The following is a 20,354-nucleotide window of genomic DNA, read 5'->3' as shown; positions in this document are numbered from 1 at the left end:
ATCCCTACCAAATCCATACTGATTTAATTTTATTATATTTTTGTGTTTTGTCAGTAAAGTTACATATATTTATGAAGATAAATAATTTATAACATTTAAAAAAATACTCAATGAAACGTTTAAAAATCAAATTCAACGTAATAAAATGTTTAAAAAAATAAAATCTATACTCTTTTTACAGTAGATACACTGGCGTGTAAAAAAACTTGTTAAGTTTTCTGCGAACAGTCACGAAGTAACGATAGTAAAAAGCTCTTTGTATGGACGCAAACTTTAAACTTTTTAATTACGCCACACCCAGCAACCAGGTACTTACTCGTATCTTTAAAATTTATTACACGCTAGAAAGTTTAAAACTATTCTTTTGGGTCTGTTTCACAATGTCTGGGTAATGGCTACCTGTGGGTTTGGGATAAAAGACATGCTGTCACTGTCTTAAATATAATTACATAGAGTTACAGCATGTATTTTATCCCACAGGTAGCCTGTCCAAACATTGTGAAACAGCCCTTTATGTACAGTCTGCCACGCATATATCTAACCCACCAATTAATTATCTTTCGACACTTCTCTGAAAAGGATTGGAATTAATATTATAAGTACCTTCTTTTTGTCGTGGGTTCAGCAAAATCCAAGACTAAGTTAAACTTTACTTGAAGTTTGGACGAGGAGTGTCAGTATTTGAACAATATGTTGTACATTTAATTTCATACTTAAACTTGTGCACTACATTCGATATTCATATTGTATGAACTTACTTTATAATTAAGTGAGAGTAATTAAAATGATCACTCATCACTGTTAATAAAAAATATTACATATTTATAGATTGATATTTAATTCCATATAAGCACATACCTGTATTATAGTTTCGTAGCCGCGTAGGCTGAGGCAGAAAGCTCTGCTACGGCGTAGGCGGCGTAGCGTTCGTAGCGATATACCTATTACCTACTCTGATCGCATTTTTATCGAGTTTATTCGATTTTGATTATTTTCTTTTTAAAATTTAGGTACGTTTTGTTTCGCTAGTGTTATTTATAGTTGATGAAATAGGTTGTTGAGATGTACAGTGTACATAATGTCTTTGTTTCGTAATTTTATTTAATAGCAAACTAAAATATTGAAGCAAATAACTAAGGGGTGTCTAATGTAAATATTAGTTGTTTACAAGTTAATTATAGAACATGGAACAATTTCAATTAGCGAAGACTAACAGCTCATATGCTATGCACATATTAATTAGCTTAAACTTCGGAAGCTCGCAAACTTTTAGTGTTAAACAAAAACTTTGTTGGTAATTAAATCAAAATTTAATAAAAATATTTTAAGATATTATAGTCGAATGTGTAGTTTACGTTGGGTTGTGCCGTTGTCAGTAAAATCTGTACAAAATAACGTTGTCATATAAATATAACCCCATCGGTAATGTTTCGTAATTGGTTGTGAACGTCGAAGTAAACGACATACTGAGTTCTACTACCTAATGTTATAAGGTTTAAAAAGAAATTACATTTTTAAAGGACTTCAAAAAAGGAGAAGGTTCTCAATTCGTTTGTATTTATGTTCATCAATGTCTCCGCCATTTATGGCCGATTTTGATCATTCTTTTTATGAAGTATTTGGGTCAATTGCTCACATTTTTACTCAGCGAATAAAAATAATAATAAAAAACCGACTTTAAAAATCATAAAAGTAAGAAATAATTTAATAATGAGACTAATTATAATAATACTAGCTGTTGCCGCGAGCTTCGCTAGCCTATGTTCTTTCTCAGGGTCTAGACTATCTGTATACCAAATTTCATTCAAATCTGTTCAGTAGTATTGGCGTGAAAGAGTAACAGACAGACAGACAGACAGACAGACAGACACAGATACTTTTGCATTTATAATACACTAGCGGTGCCCGCGAGCTTCGCTTCGCCTTAAAAAGTTTTCCCGTGGGAATACCGGGATAAAAAGTAGCCTATGTTCTTTCCCAGGGTCTATACCATATGCATACCAAATTTCATTCAAATCCGTTCGGTAGTTTTGGCTTGAAAGAGTAACAGACAGACAGACAGACAGACAGACAGACAGACAGACACAGTTACTTTCGCATTTATAATATTAGTTAGGATTAGTTAGGATAATATAATATAATATATTAGTTAGGATGTGATAGCACAAAGATACCTAACAGGTACTGTTAAATATTTGAAATTGGTACCATAATGCTTCAGATAAATTTTTCACAGCACCAACATCAATAATTGAGTATGTAGTATGCTCATAAAACTACACTAAAAGATTAATACCAAATAACCAACAGTATATGAATACAAAATACTGAAAGTTCACTATAAAAGTTTTCTATATCCGGCGGAAGATATTCCATTTTTAAACTTCTTCAGTGAAAGCTCCGGCCACTCGCCAAGTGGCTTAGAACTTCGCCGGGTGTTGATCGTTCTTAGAGAACACTGTTTTTGGGTGAAACTATTTATTTTACCCCTTTGATAAAATATAAACGTTGTACTTATGTATCAGTCTGTGACTTCTCAGGGTGCTCCGTAGGTAATATAAAGAAACGGGGCAGCTCGAGTAAGCTCCTTTAGTGCACCTCATTAAAATTTTACGGCATAATAAAATACAAATATTTTAACTAACCTTCGATAAAGAAGCTGAGTAAGTGGCAACAATTACTCAATACAATTTTAAACTCTACAAGAAGCAAGTAAGCTTCGCGACTAACCTACAGACCAAAATAGAACGATTTCATTACAGCACGGCTCAGAGACAAAGACTAATAAAGTCACTACACCCAGTTTCCGGGGCAAACGCATACCATCTTGTGTAGGGATGTTTAAGAGCGATGTCTATAGCATGGCTCAGCATGCGGAGTGCGAGATTTTACACGAGTAGTGGCGAATAAACGCGATTTTGTATGGTGCGGGAGTAAAGTGTAAAAATTATAAACTTTGTGTTGATTCTAATTCTCACTGCTTACTGTTAAGTAAAAGCTACCTACACTAGCCCCTCAGAAAACCAAGCGTGAATAGTTCGTTAGTAATTTATAGTCGTCACTGAGAGAAATACGAGTCAAATCTGGGACACTCACCAAAAAGGGCAGCATAATAATTATTATCTAACGCGATACGATGACCAATAATAATATAAAAAATATTGCACATTTTTTCTGTGTTCCTTGGCAATACCGTCAAATATTGGAAATGTTGAGATTAATTAAATACCTTTGAGCCTCGGAATATTTTTATTTCTTTGCGCTCATAAGTTATATTTTTAATACACACATGGTTCTGAAATGTCCAATGCGATATTGAATAACTAACCTACATTTTGAGAAGTTACTGAACCGTGGTAAATATAAAAGTCTACTCTCCATTGGTATTAAAGGTTTGATAGTTTGTGTTTTCTCGCACGTAAAGTGGGGGGTGCCTCTTGCGGGAACTAGCATAAATCTTTTTACTGATGACAGAAGAAAACCGTATTTTTTTCGTTTTCGTATTGCGAAACCCGTACTAGAGGTTCTGAGATACTACTTGTCTAAGCAAAGATACTTGCAACGTTCACCTACTTGTGCCGACGAACATTAATTATTCTGCAAAAGTAACTAGCGAAGTTGGGGGGAAAGTGTAAAAACACGGCTTAGTGTAGTTAGGAGAAGCCAACGAAGGAAAAAACTACGAAATGAATATTCATTATGTAGACAGTAAACTTTTGCATGTAGTTACTGAAAGCGACGAGGGAAAAAATGCAGTTGTATCATACATAATGAAGAGTACCATCTATACCAATTCTCCGATTCCATACAGAATAATACAATAATGTTTTGTGGAGTTTTACATTCTAATATTGTCTGTCTGACAGAGTAATGTATGTAGCTAGATCAAATAAGTATAGTTCCATTCAGGTTGTTCAATATAGGATACGCAGACTCACAGACCATAATGTGGCCACTATGCATAAATAAACTTTATGAAAGCCAAAGAGTACTAAAAAGCGGGTATATTATTCTCTGCATATTATTATGTAGATTTGCCACCTACTACCACCACGATTTGAAAGCCACTTCAAACATTTTAAAATATCATCACTACCGATAAATAAATCTTAGGCCAAAGAGGTAGAACCTTACGAATGCATACCTGTCGAAGAGCTGTCTAATGTCTATGTCTAGGTTTTACTATAGTCTGTAGATGCACTTTAACATTGTTTAGGAAGAGTCGAGCCCAGGCCCTCGATCACGTCCGCGAGATCTCGGACGTTCTAAATTAACCTGCGAACACGTAATGAATCTTTGTTTACTCGGGAAAGAAATAAGGCTGGATAGGGTGTCGAGATGCGATGCGATGCAAGTCCTGGTGGAGTTTGTTAGCAGAGCAGGGTGGGGAAAAGGGAAAATAACACTTAGAGCGACATAGAAGATTAGATACTATCTATAATCTAGATTTAAGATTTTGGTGCAAGTCGCCATATAAATTACATAGATAAAACACAAAATATAGTCAATAACATTAGGTTTATCATGTAACGAATTCTTATTTTTTGCGCTTTTGAGGGTGTAGTTCCCGTCACAGCTGTTTGATTGTAATGAATAAAATATGCTTTAACAATCTGATTGGGTAGGTGTAGGAGTAGATAGGTATATTTATAATACATAAAAGCAATATTGTAAAGAGTGAAGTAGAAAACTTTAACGGCTCTGTTATTTCCAAGTGGCGTTATTATTTCTCCCATATTGTTTTATTGTTTGCGGTGTAAAACAACAATGTGGCCGTTTTGTAACTCACTCTATTTTATATAAACAACAGAATAAATAGGGTGTTTGTGTGTCGCTGTCGTGACGATATTGAATCACGATTTCAATTTGTGAGTCAATCATGGTTGACGGTGAGGCGACACAAAACTGTGGCCGATAGTATATGTGTAAGTGAATTTGAGTTGTGATTGCAATTTACGGGATATTGTTGGATATTATTAATAGTACCTAATTTAGTAAGGCGACAACTTATTCATCTTTAGTTAATATATACGTATTTAACTTTACGATGTTACTGAGCAAAACTATTATCCATAGATGTTAAAATCTACAAGATATGCACTTTGTATGCATTTTTGTAACCATCACACAATTTCAATCTTGATTTTATAAGTAGGTAAAAGGCTAAAAATATAAAAAACTGTACTGATATACCGGAAATGTGATGTATTCAAAATAATTTCAGTTGACTAAATGTAGTACCATTTAGAGAGGTGAACGACTCAGACTCAGTTCATGTCAGGGTTCCATATATTGAAGAAAACCAGGGTAGCATTGCCGCTGTGCAGTTATTAGTGTTATTTATTCACTGAATCATATTTAACGCTGCCGCAGCCATAAAAATGCAGGCGAATTACATTCTAGCTTTATAGCTGTTTAACACGAACGTATTCACACGGACTGAAACTAATAAGTTCCTGAAAAGTCATTAAACTCATATTTTACGAGTTAATTATACATATATTCATTCTATTCGAGTTATATTCTACGGAGTGTTGATGACAAACATTAGAACTGAGTTAGGGTTTGTCATCGTGTTGAAAGGATCAGAGTCAGATAAGTGGACAATGAAATAGATATATTTACGTGTTCTCTGAACGAATTCACAAAGATAGCATTATATATATTGTGTTATAGTATGTAGGTTACTAGTATATTTTTATATGATACTGACTGTTTATATTATTATTTTTTTTTTTTTTTGCTGTGTATGTTAAATGATAATTAGTTATTAACTTATTACTTACCTTTTTATATGTATACCTTACGCTATTGTATTGGGAGAAATCCTGTAATGATAGTGTTAAGTGGATTACCTAAATAAATAAATAAATAAATAAGTCTCTGTGTTTTTCTAATTTTGTTTTGCTACGAAATAAATTTTAATATGATAACCAAGAAACATATTACGAGTATAAGAGTGAAGTTACTATATACTTTACGTTATGGTTCGGTTTGATTCTAAAGAGGCGCCCGACCGCCGCTTATACAAGAAGATAAAAAGGTCTTATCAAGAACTAGCTCAATCTCCAACTGCGAGGAAAATTGAGAAAATTGTAGCTAACAAATAAAGTGGAGATCGGGAAATGCAGCGGGCTACGCTAGTCACATGATTGCACAGTGAATTAGGCTCCTCTTCAGTATTTTAAAATTGCCGTAATACAAGGTTTAGCAAGAGAATAATAATTTTGTATTGAGTAAAGATTAAAAAAAAAAAAAAATTTATACCTTCTTACATAGGTCGGTCCTTTATTATAAAATAATAATACTGAAATGTGGTTCCGTATTTCAGATGTTAGATTTTCAGTATTTCAATTATAAGTAGGTAAGTACACATCCGTAACTGTTGAGCTGTGTCGATCCAGGAAGCTGTAGGCACATTAACCCTATGAATTATTGATAGGGCCAATGTTCAATCTGCAATGCAAACTGTTATGTATTATTGTGCGTATTATGTACAACATTATTGAATACTTATGACTTTCGAGGTAGGTATAGGTAAGTAGACGTTCGGCAACCTATAATTTTAGCTAGGTATTTACAGATTATGAGAAGTGGCTTTTTGTTCTTTGCACGTTCTGCTTTTTAGAGTTTTTAGATAAAATTCCACCCTTTAGGCCATTTATTATTGATTTTGTATACTTATTTGATAGTAAAAATTTAACAAAAGAATACATTATTCAATTGTTATTTCACGTGAAGTGATTTTTTAAATTTAATAACTTTAAATTAGTTATATGCAATGAGCCTACACACGAAGCACAACTAATACATCAATCATCTAAATCGGTTCACCTAGTCCAAAGTTGCAAGTTAAGAAAAATAAAAATAAACAAAATTTAAATGCAATGAATTTAAGAACTTCCTCTGTTTTTGAGTCGGTTAATACATTATACGGGTCCGTTGACACTTAATTCTGGGTAATTTCGCGTGCATTGTGCCCGAGTCTATTCACGCCACAAAAGACGAGGAGTCATAATAAAAGGTGGGTATTTGAAGTAATACGTGGTATAATATCCGCTAAGTCAGTGAATATCCACCAGCATAAATTTGATGCTAACATACCATTCGTAACGAAGATCTAAGTCGGATGATTTATTTATTTGAACACCAGCAGCTTAAACAATGATGATTATAACATCATAACTTTCTGCGTCACCGTCCTCAACTGCAAATAAAATATTTATGTCTTATACTTTTTAGGCGTGGTATATAGGTACTTAGATTATACAATAAGTACCATAATAAATGAATTATAAATAAAGGGAGTTAATTACGTGCTCCCGAAAAAAAGCTACCTATATGTATTTTAAACTATACAACTTTCCCTAAGAAACATACATCCGGAAATCCGTTTTTTTTTCGATTTCACATTAGGTTTTTGAGCATCACTTTTACAGCCAGTATTAATTAATCAACTTAATAATTAGAACAATGAACGCCGTTACCTCGCAATATAGGCTAAATTAAAATTTAATTTTATAGGTTATACGTAAACCGACCATGTTAAAAAGCCACGACCCACTCGCATAATTTAAACTTTTCGTCATAACTCGGAGCGCTAAAATGCCACTGCACTGCTACATGCATAATAGAGTTCAGTTCAGTTCGTTATAAAGGCATTAATTTAACGATGAAAAGACGATGTCTCATTATAGGGGAAACTGGCGGAAAATTAAGGCCCACGCTTCGCTAGCGGCTAAGTATTATTACCCGTTTCATAATATTTAACCTACTTCAAAAAAGGAGGAGGTTCTCAATTCCACTATTTTGTTTCGATGCCTTGAAAGTTTCCCTGAAGGCTAAGTTTATCCGACGCTACAGTTTTAAATAAAAGTAATATAGCTTTTTTAGGATGTCCCGGTTGAGGCATGTAGGTTTTTGTAAACTATCAATAACATTGGCGACTTAAATGCGTAAATTTTTCATTAATAGGATAGGTTTGTGTTTATGGCCCTTTACCAGGGCTTGAATTTTAACATGATTAAATTACTTTCTCTATTGTGAATTTAATTACACGCTGACAAAACCAAAAACTCGGTTAAAAAGTAAATCGAGAGAAATCCTTAATTATTAAGATTTTACTTTTGAAGTTTGTAATGTAGCAGCTCAGCAGGAGCTGGTCTGGATCACCGGGGAGCGACCCCTGGGCGAATCGACCTGCCTGGCCTCCCCCGAGAGTAGGGGTTGGGTGCTATATTGTGATGTGATACTTACCCTTATGACTAACGTCCCTAGTGCTTAGGGCTGGTACCTACCTAATAACTCTCAATTAATATGTACCGGGAAGCGGTTTTAGCCTAGCTCAGCTTGGCGCCGGCCTCTGAAGGAGTGCCTGGTCACCTGGGGGATCTACAATGACCGTGAAGCGGTCCTAGCTGTCCTGATTTTGATCCTGAGGCCCCTGGAGGGAAATAACCTCGGTAGGTGTACGGGGTGAGAATTAATAATGCCGATTAATTAGTGTAACACAATTGAGGCGGCACTGGACCCGCTTTATTTACAACCACTTACTTATATATCTAGGGTACTTACAGCTTATGTACTTAATATTAAACACACTACACAAATGCACAAATACTTGTCACAGTTATCGAAATTTAAATTGATCGGGCCCTGAAGGGGCCTACGCGGACGTTTCTATATATCCTAATAAGGGGAAGGAATATAGGGTACAGGAGGTCGGGCGAATACTGGTGGTGCGTGTCGATTTGTTCCAGGATTTGTGGAGTGTATTTGTGTTGATAAGAAAGTGTGGCTGAGGGCCGGTGTGTGTTCAGCGATTGTATAGTTCGGTACACGGCCGCTTATCCTAGGCGACCCAGGCGTCCGTGTATTCCGGGGAACCTCGATCCGCTAGTAGGCGACCCACAGCGTAGGGAGGACGGTGTTGTGAGCTTAGTATGCGTGAATAGATACTTAAGATAGATATAGGTGCGGGGAAGGATCTCGGGAGCGGACTGGTCACTCGTCGGAGCAGGAGGTGACGAATGGTGGCCGGGCGGCGGTCCGGCGGCTATTTATAAGCGGGTCGCCCCGCGCCCCTTGTATTCTCCGCAGTCGCCTGTGTGGTGCCCCATCTCGACTCACGGGCGCTCTTGTGGCTTCGGTATGTGGGTAGGTGCGGTGGATGGTTTGGTAACGGCTCGTTACATTCTCCCCCCTCAGCAGGAGAATTTTTACCTGGTAAAAATTCACAGGTTATGTAGATACATACAAGAAAAAATAAAGAGAAAGGTGCATGTACTGGTGCATTTGTTTACAACAGGTTCCTATTTTATCATCTGGATTCAGGCTATACACATTTTATTTACTTAGACATTTGTTTCAGGTTAATTTACATTTATAATATTATTAACTTAGGAAAAAAAGATTACACGGTATTGTCCATGAGCATTTCATCCCTGCTTGGTGCCGGTAAATTCGGACGGAAACGGTATATTATATTCGGGATTCTTTTCTCCATAAAAGATGTGAATATTTTGTTTTTACAAGACATGAGCAATGATAAAATGCATGGTTGGATTTACTTACATTGTAGGCTATGTATGTACAACTTATTGAGTACTGATATACATTTTCCTGGTAATTACATTAGGTATACGGTTTCAGCTTTTCGGTATTTACATTGCAAATAAATTAAAATTTAATATTTATACGGCATGTGCCCTTGCGCTGAAATTGACTCGGCCGGTTTGACACTTGACATTGACTTGACAACTAAAATTCTAACCTGTGTACGTTCACAGAGTAACGTATTGGGCTGCGTTCAAAAATATAACAATCTTTGTTCTAAGTCTGAGCTAAATTTTTACTTGTGACTTGGATGGAAAAAGGTGGATGTTATAAGTTTAACATGTCTGTGTGTCTATTATTTACTTATAATATATTAAACTACGGACGGACGGTGTAAAATGTGTGCATTTGCGTTTACATTTTTACCTATTTCTATATTTTTAATACAGATTGTGGTTTTTCGGTTGTATATCAATTTAATTACAAATTATACATAATAAGATTTATACGGTACGGTACGGGATGACTAAGTCATAAATATATAAAATGTTTTAACTTTTTACGGCTATTTGTCTTCAATCTTCATTATGTTGATGATTGAGGGTAGGTTTGGAATAATTGGTTCGTTCGGCATCGCATGAGTACCGCGGCTAGGCACATCTGGCGATGGGTGATGACGTCGTCGGTAGGTATCTTATTGCTTCGGTTCGGTGGAATTTGGTTTCGGCGAGTTTGATGACGATGATTTTAGTCGTTCTTTGTATTTTTTCATATGATGAAGAACATCTTTGTACATCCCGGGCCAGTAATATGTTTCGGCAATGCTTTTTAGGATTTTTCCCGTGCTTCGGTGGTCTGTTGTTGTCGGTTCATTAAGGTGTTGTTCGATAATCGACCTTCTCTTCAATGTCGGAACGCATAATTTCCACTGCGATTGTGCATTGATCTTGACCCCGTATCTCGGATTTACAATTCGTTTATGGAGTGAGCCGTTTTTGAATGTGAATGTGGGGTCATTTTCCGGTGATTTTCGGGTTTCGGAGATTTTCCTCTCGAACCATCCTTTTCGTTCCTGGATTGAAGCTGTGTCGGGATATCTTGGTGGATGTTGTTGATTACGTTTTTTCTTTTGTTTGTGGGATTTAGATTTTCTTGGGCCGTTGATTATATTATTATTATTCGGTGGTGTTGATTCTTGTGTGACTAGTGGTTCCTGTTGTTTAGTTTCGTGGACTTCTTCTGGTGTGTTTTCGGTATTATTGTTCCAGACTATTGTGGCTCCTGCCTTTCTTAGGAGGTCTATCCCTATGATAACTAGGTTTGACGGTGAATAAGCTGGTAGCGCGAAGAGTTCGTGTGTTATTTTTCTCTGCCGTAGTTCGATTTCTGGGTTTATTCTGAGCTTCACGTCCATGGCTCTGCCATCTGCGACGGTTACTCGCATCCCTGTGACTTTTTCAGTGTCGGCGTTTTTCGAGTTCTCTTCATAAATGTTTCTACTGATGTAGGATCTGGTGGAGCCTGTATCAATCAACGCTCGGTATGTCATGTTCCCTATTTTTACGTTTTCGAAGATTCGGTATTCTGGTTGGGTTTCTTCGGCGGTTATGTTCGTGTCTCCGAACTTGGTTTCTCTCCTGCAGCAGTTGCGCGTTAGTCTCCCGAGGACTCCGCATTGGCTACAGAACAGTACTTGCCTGCCCCGGCATTCCTTGTGTGAGTGGCCTGCTTTGCCGCAGTTCCAACAGCATGTGGTCTTGTCGTATTTTTCGTGAATTTTACGCGGTTCTGGTGATCTTTCAGGATTAGTTTTCGGTGTCTGGCGGTGTCGGTCTGGTCGGTGATTCCACTGTTGAGATGAGGATTCTTCTGTGATCTGCTCGTACTCGGCTGCCTGTTTGATTAATTCCCCGAGGCTGGTGAAGTCTTGCTTCTTGATGTAGTACTTGTAGTTCGCGTTCATGTTTTCGTATATTCTATCTTCTTTTTCTTGTTTGGTCATTTTTCCGTACCTTCTCATCAGGGTTTGTATGTCGGTCAGGTAATTGACGAAAGATTCACGGTGGTGTTGTTTTCGTGCGATGATAATCTCGAGCAGGTTCTTCTCGTATCCCGCCGGGTAGAAGAAGAGTTTGAATTCTTCTAGGAAGTCCTCCCACTTTTTCCAGTTGTCAGAGTTGTTCCTGTACCATAACAGCGGTTTACCTCTTAGTACTTTAGGTAGTACCTGGAGTAATCGGTCCTGCGGGACGTCACCTGATGACGTCAGTTCATCCAAACGCTCGATGAACTCAACCGGGTCGCATGCGGTGTCGAACGATATATTCCATTCCCTCACGATGGATGACAGGTTCAGCTGGTTCGCGGTTCTGGTCTGGTCTTCGGATGTCATCTCGAAGGTCTCCTCCTCTTCTTCTCTGATGTGGTCGGACAGCTGCTTCCTCAGCTTGTCAACGGTTAAATTTACGGTCGGTAGCTTCCTTTCCCTACTTTCCCTTATTAATTCCTCTTTACTAAGGTTATAAATCCAAGAAGTTGGCATTTGATGCTGTATATTTACCTAATATAAAACGGGGCCAGTTTGTAATCGGTTACGGAAATTTAAATAAAAATGACCAACACAAATTTACTTGCTCTTAACTTTTGAATTGTAATTTTTGTTAAACGGGGTCGGTCGGTCGGTTGTCGATCTATTTTTAGAACAATTACGGGTAGATAGTTAAGTTGAACGGTTAGTCGGTCGGTCGGTTATTTCTAATGATTAACAAGTTATTTACGGGGGGCTAAATAATATTAAATATTGATGAGAATTAGTGGATTTTACGTTGGGCGCCAAATGTAATGTAGCAGCTCAGCAGGAGCTGGTCTGGATCACCGGGGAGCGACCCCTGGGCGAATCGACCTGCCTGGCCTCCCCCGAGAGTAGGGGTTGGGTGCTATATTGTGATGTGATACTTACCCTTATGACTAACGTCCCTAGTGCTTAGGGCTGGTACCTACCTAATAACTCTCAATTAATATGTACCGGGAAGCGGTTTTAGCCTAGCTCAGCTTGGCGCCGGCCTCTGAAGGAGTGCCTGGTCACCTGGGGGATCTACAATGACCGTGAAGCGGTCCTAGCTGTCCTGATTTTGATCCTGAGGCCCCTGGAGGGAAATAACCTCGGTAGGTGTACGGGGTGAGAATTAATAATGCCGATTAATTAGTGTAACACAATTGAGGCGGCACTGGACCCGCTTTATTTACAACCACTTACTTATATATCTAGGGTACTTACAGCTTATGTACTTAATATTAAACACACTACACAAATGCACAAATACTTGTCACAGTTATCGAAATTTAAATTGATCGGGCCCTGAAGGGGCCTACGCGGACGTTTCTATATATCCTAATAAGGGGAAGGAATATAGGGTACAGGAGGTCGGGCGAATACTGGTGGTGCGTGTCGATTTGTTCCAGGATTTGTGGAGTGTATTTGTGTTGATAAGAAAGTGTGGCTGAGGGCCGGTGTGTGTTCAGCGATTGTATAGTTCGGTACACGGCCGCTTATCCTAGGCGACCCAGGCGTCCGTGTATTCCGGGGAACCTCGATCCGCTAGTAGGCGACCCACAGCGTAGGGAGGACGGTGTTGTGAGCTTAGTATGCGTGAATAGATACTTAAGATAGATATAGGTGCGGGGAAGGATCTCGGGAGCGGACTGGTCACTCGTCGGAGCAGGAGGTGACGAATGGTGGCCGGGCGGCGGTCCGGCGGCTATTTATAAGCGGGTCGCCCCGCGCCCCTTGTATTCTCCGCAGTCGCCTGTGTGGTGCCCCATCTCGACTCACGGGCGCTCTTGTGGCTTCGGTATGTGGGTAGGTGCGGTGGATGGTTTGGTAACGGCTCGTTACAAGTTTACGAACAAATTAGTGATTGTGACAATTAATTAAAAAAATGGTTTTGTGACTGTCTGTTTTACTTATTGCTTATGCTTATTCGGGATTTTAGACATTTATGCTCTGTATTTATTAAAACGTAAACATTTTATAACATAATATTATAATAATAATGACCTACTAACTAAATAATTATAATTACCCACCTAAACTAAAAATCAATTATTCGGGATTGAATTTGAAATTGTTTAATTGAAATCCACGTAAATAACTTGGATCCAAGCTGAGGACAGAGAGCGCATTGCGCATACAAAGCGACCATTTTATATTTGAGAATCATAATATATTGTGTGTTGTCTACCTCAACTCTGTCCATTTGAAGCTCTGTCACCATCACCACACACAATATAATATTATTTCATATTCAGGGTGTGGCAAAAAGGGTATAGGTACTAAGCCGAAAACTACATGTGCAGCATGGTATGGTATATCTAAGCCCGAAAATAAAATCAGAATTTCAAAATTCGCGAAAATTTTTTATCAATTTCCATAGAAACTATGTTGCTGCACATGTAGGTGTCGGCTTTATATCCTTTTTACAACACCCTGTATTTATAACACACTCTTGTTCGGTCAGGGTTTGCAAAAACTATGATGATAAAAGTAATAATTACAATAACGTGGTACTTAAAATAAGCATTTAAGTAACTCAGGTGATTAGTAATTGTGGTCAAGATTATGAAAAGAGGGTGACTCGACTCTAGTAGTTTAAGCTTTTAATATTTCGCACGTAAATTCAGAGACTGATGATGTAAGGTGTTTAATGGAATAAGCAGCTTACCTTCTGAGGCAGCACTCTGTTTCCTTAGGAGAGTAAGTAATGTATTACTTACTAACAATATTCAGTATAATATTCACTCTACAGGGTTATTCTGGATGTGTAATATTTGAAATAAAATAACATAGACTTTATTAAATAAATAGGTTTAACTAAAAAATAAATTTTCTTTATTTTATTAGTCAAAACGATATTTTATAAGTATCATGAGAGATATAACGAGAACATCGTGGTGATAATTTCGGTTTTCTATAAGCACATGTGTCCAATCAATCGCATATTATGAAGGGAGACGATTTACCATCGTGTTTAAAAATATCTGGCCACGTGAACTGGTCCCTGAATCTAATACCCCCATGTACTTACTTACTTTATGAGACAAAAACAAAATGTGCATATAAATTACTTTAATTTAAAGTATGCACATTTTGTTGTTGTTTTTTATATTATTCAACATATTTATACTTATAGTAACAGCGATTTTTTGTTTCAGATAAATATTATGATTCTCCGAGAAGCTCCACATTTTGAGTACAAGAAAAATATCAAAGCTTTAATAAAAATATAAGTTCCAATGTAACAATACTTTAAAACGGTGCCTAGAAAGAAATTATGTTTATTTAAAAATCAAACAAAGTTTATATTAATCACTGTAGCTTTTAGATAAATAGGCCTAAAATTATAAACCTAGTCAATTGATGGCCTTGATAAATCATCAAAATAGTGTAATGTTTATAGCTTTAGTAACGCGTAGGTTATTAATAAAAAACTGTGTAAATAACATGTCACACAACTAGTGTTTGTGAGAGTGTGAGTGGGAGTGATTTTAAAAATAGTTCTATCCTAGTGTGTGTTTGAATTTTGCAATAATGTTGCCAATTCCGCAAGATCGTATGTCCGGTCGTAGAAGCAGTTCGATTGTGAGCCGTACGTTGCTAGGCAGAAGAGCGTCCGTCTACGCCACCGGCGCCCAACAAGACCCTGCTAAGGTAAGGAGAAATTGTCGTAAGTTCTTACTCATACCTATCGCGCCTTTTTTTCTATAATCTATAGTAAGATGCTTTGATTATGTATCTATCAATTAATGTTACAAAACTCAATGTGTTTGTACGGTTTATGAAGACCAACCAACACTACCGTCTGTTTGGTAGGTTTTCATTTTCACTAAATAATGATGCATTTTCTTTTCATGATTAAGAAAACATTTTTAAGAATTACACGAAAATAACTAGTAGGTATTTAAATAAACTATAAAAAATGTAATGAATAGGAATAAGTACTTAATTAAAATTAATGAATCGATACAAAGTAAGTTATAGGCTATAGTTAAACTGTGTTGAAGATATTGTTCGAGGTATAATAACTAAACTTTACGCAACATGGCCTCCAGATAAGCCTATAATTAATTCGGTAATTTCAGCCAATAGTTTGATTGTCTTAGTTATTGTTTCAATAACAATGCTTTGCATAATATTTAGGTACCTTTTAGTTTACGGGCAAATTTTGATAATTTCATTTGCTAGGGTATAATACAGCTCTAGTAATATTCATAATTATATTATTTGGAAAAAGCTCAAGGATAGAAAGAGCTACCTTCTAAAAGGGTCTCACTCTTTTGAAAAAAAAAGGGTAGTCTCAGTATTACCACTGCAATGAGTGATGGGAATAGTGAGATCTACCATAATAAAATAAGTACACCGTTCAGAAAAAAAAACGAACACTCACACCTTGTTACTAATTTACTCCCTTGCGGGGTAGGCAGAGGTACATTGCTAAACCCTCCCTTTTCCTTTCGCCAGTGTTATGTTAGTCCCAATGTAATAGGGGGCGGGCCTATTGCCATTTTACGGGCACATCCAAGACCCGAAAACAAATATCTGTGTTTTAAACAAATATCTGCCCTAGCCGGGAATCGAACCCGATACCTTCGGCTCAGTAGTCAGGGTCAATAACCACTACGCCATTTGGTCGTCTAAAAAAACAAATTAAAATTAAATTAAAAACGTAAAATTTTACAATTATTTGTCGATAGTCATCTACCACCATTTCACAAAGGCCCCGTCATTGAGAAGGAAAGAAATGGCGAAAGAAACTCCTCGAGCATCTTTTCAACTTTTTCCTTATATATCTATTATAATCTTACTTATATCTAGTACCTACAATTTTACTTAAGTACCTATATCCATTTCATTTAACTAAGCGTGCCGTTTAAGTTTTTTCGTCCGTTTGTTTGTCGATTTCGAGAGTACCCTCCCTCGTTCGTTTTTCGTTAGCTACAGTGAACCTCCTGAGTTACGTTACCGAATGGCACAGTGTGTCCCGATGTTCCAGCAACTGGGTCAAGATGTCGAAGTATTCCAAACACTTAACACTTTCGACAGTAAGCTTGAAAAAGTTGTCTACCACATGCCATCAAATTATAGCCAAAAGCTGCGCAATATTGATAAGAATGCACTTTAGTAAAAAAAAGGGTTTGTTTTCTTTTAAAAATCGAATATTTTTGTGTGTACGTACTACTCATTTCTAGCTTAAAGGTGAGAAGCCGAATTTCATTAAAATCAGTTCAACGGTTGATAAATTATGCAGTCATTTTAAATAATTCAGGGATTTTAAATTTCAGTTACACATACACACATTAATTTCGGTGTAGCTTTCATTTGTTATTAACCACATCACTAATTATGAGTATGAGTGCTAAAATTACATGTTTTTCCACATTGCATTACTGAAATACAATGAATAAGTGACTATGTATTTCATTTCCGAACATTAATGATGTGGGGTCACTCTCGATCACGAAAAACTATGTTTCGCAGCGCTGGTGCGCGAGCCACAACTCTATCTCGGTGTATTAATCGTGCTTATATCACGATAGTTTTTCGTCAGTATAGAGTAACCCCTGTTCTGCATGACTATCTGAGTATCTGATGATGTGCAGGCTGTGGCGACGGCGGTGTGAATAATTAACTGGCTGCGAATGTTTCGACGACCGAATGGCGTAGTGGTTAGTGACCCTGACTACTGAGCCGATGGTCCCGGGTTAGATTCCCGGCTGGGGCAGATATTTGTTTAAACACAGATATTTGTTCTCGGGTCTTGGATGTGCCCGTAAAATGGCAATAGGCCCGCCCCCTATTACATTGGGACTAACATAACACTCTGGCGAAAAGTGGGTGCAGCAATGCACCTCTGCCTACCCCGCAAGGGAGTACATTAGTACAAGGCGTGAGTGCGTGTTTCACTGGATGTTATTGCATCGGATAATGTCATTAAGGGTGACTTGCACCGAACATTTCAATGTAATTATATCTATTGCTGGCTTGTTCTACATTGAAATGAAATGAAATCGTTTATTTTTTCGACGAAGAATATTAGAATTAAGTACTTGTCAAAAGTCATAATCTACCACCATGTCACAAAGGCCCCGTCATTAAGGACGAAAGAAATTGCGAAAGTATAGTATTGTATAATGGCTATTGGTATGCCGTTTTATTATTTAGATTTGGCAGTTTGATTAGATTGTGCAGCTCACTCTACGCATAATAAAATAAATTTAAAAATTATTATCTTTACAATAAACGAACATAGTAATTATAGTATGCGTTCGTACTGAGTACCGTCAAAACGTACATTTTTATCCCTAAACTCAAAATTGTAACATAAGATATTTTGTAAAAACTAAAAGGTTTTTACAAAATATCTTATGTTACAATTTTGAGTTTCCAGGATACTCCGAATAAAACACACAGCTGAAACCAAAGTACTGTAATAATCATTAGAGTACGGATTCGGTAGGTATCTCAATCGAATCAGGCTTCCCAAATCCAATCTGCGATTCAATTCACGAGTGCGGCAATCTCCAATGACCCGACTATTACTTAATGATGATGGGACATCATTACACGTAATCACTGAACCTTCAGCAATTGACTTACTGTAAGCTTTAGTATAGCAATATTTGTAAGCCTACAGATAGATCGTCTATAGGTCACAATACAATACTATTAGTACTCTTTGAATGCAAAAAAAAACATAGAAATACAAAAAAGGTTTACTTAAAATGAAGATGAAGATGGCTTTATTGCTCATAGCAATCTCTACTCTACCAGACAACCTTTGGATGGAAGAGAGAGTTTATAATCACATCACACCATTTTATTCAACAAAATTTAATTACGGGGTGCACAAAACGCTTTATTTATTGATTGAGTAAATTACCGCCTACGATCAATTTCTTACAGAATCACCAATTTGTAAGTACGGTCTGCACTTACAGACAATGAAAAAGTTCCAGGGAGAAAAGCATCTACTTAATTACTCCTAAACGGAAAAACTAATTTAATGACGCCTTCTGCAATAGGTACTATTCATTACCAGCTATAAACGTACATATTTTGTTCAAATCTCCTATTTAAATGTAAAAAAATGGGTCATTTAGGATCGAAATTTTGTAAGTGGAACTATTTCATAGCCCGTGAGTGTAATATAATATATTTTTTTCCTCAACCTCTAGTGTCCCACTGCTGGGCAAAGGTCTCTCCTTGAACTTTCCACTTATCCCTTTCTTGGGCCTGCTCACTATTATCAATATTAATTATACAGCTTAAACCCTATAGCACGGGATGCAAGTTATAATTCAAATACTACACGAAGCAGTTGACAATGACAATGGTTATCGATGTGGAGCAGACGCGCGGTTCCATCGAGCACAAAGAGACCGCAAGACATCTGCTACATGCCACTCATATACAGGGTGCTGCACCCTGGTGCACTGTACTGTCTGTACTGGAGATATATATATAGGGTGGCAGATTGAGGGTGCTGGGTGTACCTATTTGGATAAACCCCCTCTAAAATTCTGGGAGGCCTAGGCATAAGAATAGATATATGCTTCGTAACTCTTAAAAAATATGATTCAGTTGATTTTAGGAAATCGTGATTTTTCTGGTTCCATGAATGATATTTTTTCAGTAATTACGTAGCAGGTTCTATTTATTGTGAGTTGTTAGAAATTTTAACAACACCCTATTTTTAATATCTTATGTTACAATTTAATAATAATATAATTGAATCTGGATTAAAATTGCTGACTTACAGGTTTTGCACCTGGTGTGTCAAATATTGAAAAGAACGCAACAATTATTTCCTATTTTACCAAAATAATATCAATGGTAATCAATGCAAATTATCATCGCTCATGAATCATGATTAAATTGACATATTAATATTTTTCATTTTTCTATTATTATACCTTTGCATCTACAACAATAACAGACGCATCGAACACTTATTGATATCTAGGTACATACCCGTGATAGTATGACCTTTATAAATGGGGTCACTCATACGACCTATAAAACCCCGGCTTGAGTACGGCTGCAGTAGCTCTCAACAGTAAATGTTCGGGGATATCTCCTTCTATAATACCTTATCACGTTTTATAGTCCAGCGGTCTTCCGGCGTTGAGCTGAATTTTATCTATTTTACGGAACATACTGTATTTTTAAACCCCGTGCTACAAAAAGAGGAGTTATTCGTTTGAAGTGCTTGTGGTCTGTCTGACGGAGCTGGTTCATGAAACTCATGAGAAGACATTATTCTGTTGGGTATTTACTGAAAATTTGGGATTTAATAACCTACTTATTTTTTTGTTATAGTAATTATGTAACTTTAAATAAACTCAAAAAAAACCTTCATTTACATAATAATGAATGTCAACATTAATCCATTATATTTTTCTACGAGCTATTTATCATCCATCTAAAAAATATAGCCAAAACTCTCCTTTTTTGATATTGTATCCGTCATCTGGTGCTATTTTTTACGAGTCGGCCCCGGTCGGCCCGAGTTCTCATATTTCGATTCTTGAGTCATGTTCAAGACGCATTGAGCGAGAAACTCTTTCAATAGTTTCCGATGTTTTTCCGCCTCAGTGTGTAAAGATTTATACAGGGTGCTACAAAAACGTATTCATCTGAGATCACTCTACATGCCCAGTTATTATCCATGGTCATAATAACAAGAATCAACTGTTTCTCTTTTTCTTTTTAAGACCACACTTTTTGCTAGTTTAGAATATAG

General features: G+C 36.9%; 1 protein-coding gene and 1 long non-coding RNA gene across 2 annotated transcripts in view; one reads left to right on the top strand and one right to left on the bottom strand.

The window, feature by feature from the left end:
- Nucleotides 1–20,354, top strand: part of LOC105387543 — an 88,862-nt gene that overhangs the window by 42,453 nt on the left and 26,055 nt on the right. Inside the window, exon 2 of the mRNA XM_038112987.2 lies at nucleotides 14,767–15,262. Within this exon, the coding sequence (XP_037968915.1) occupies nucleotides 15,143–15,262 (120 nt within the window). The 5' untranslated portion in view covers nucleotides 14,767–15,142. The remainder of the gene's footprint in view (nucleotides 1–14,766; nucleotides 15,263–20,354) is intronic.
- LOC125491355 lies at nucleotides 8,500–9,975 on the bottom strand. Its single transcript, XR_007268261.1, has 2 exons — nucleotides 9,574–9,975; nucleotides 8,500–9,222 (listed from the first exon to the last, which is right to left on the bottom strand). It is a non-coding gene; the product is annotated as an uncharacterized LOC125491355 (long non-coding RNA).

The sequence above is a fragment of the Plutella xylostella genome, chromosome 5, assembly GCF_932276165.1.
Source record: "Plutella xylostella chromosome 5, ilPluXylo3.1, whole genome shotgun sequence".
NCBI classification, from domain to species: Eukaryota; Metazoa; Arthropoda; class Insecta; order Lepidoptera; family Plutellidae; genus Plutella; species Plutella xylostella.
Note: the sequence above shows the minus strand (reverse complement) of the source record. Positions and strands in the feature narration are given on the sequence as shown.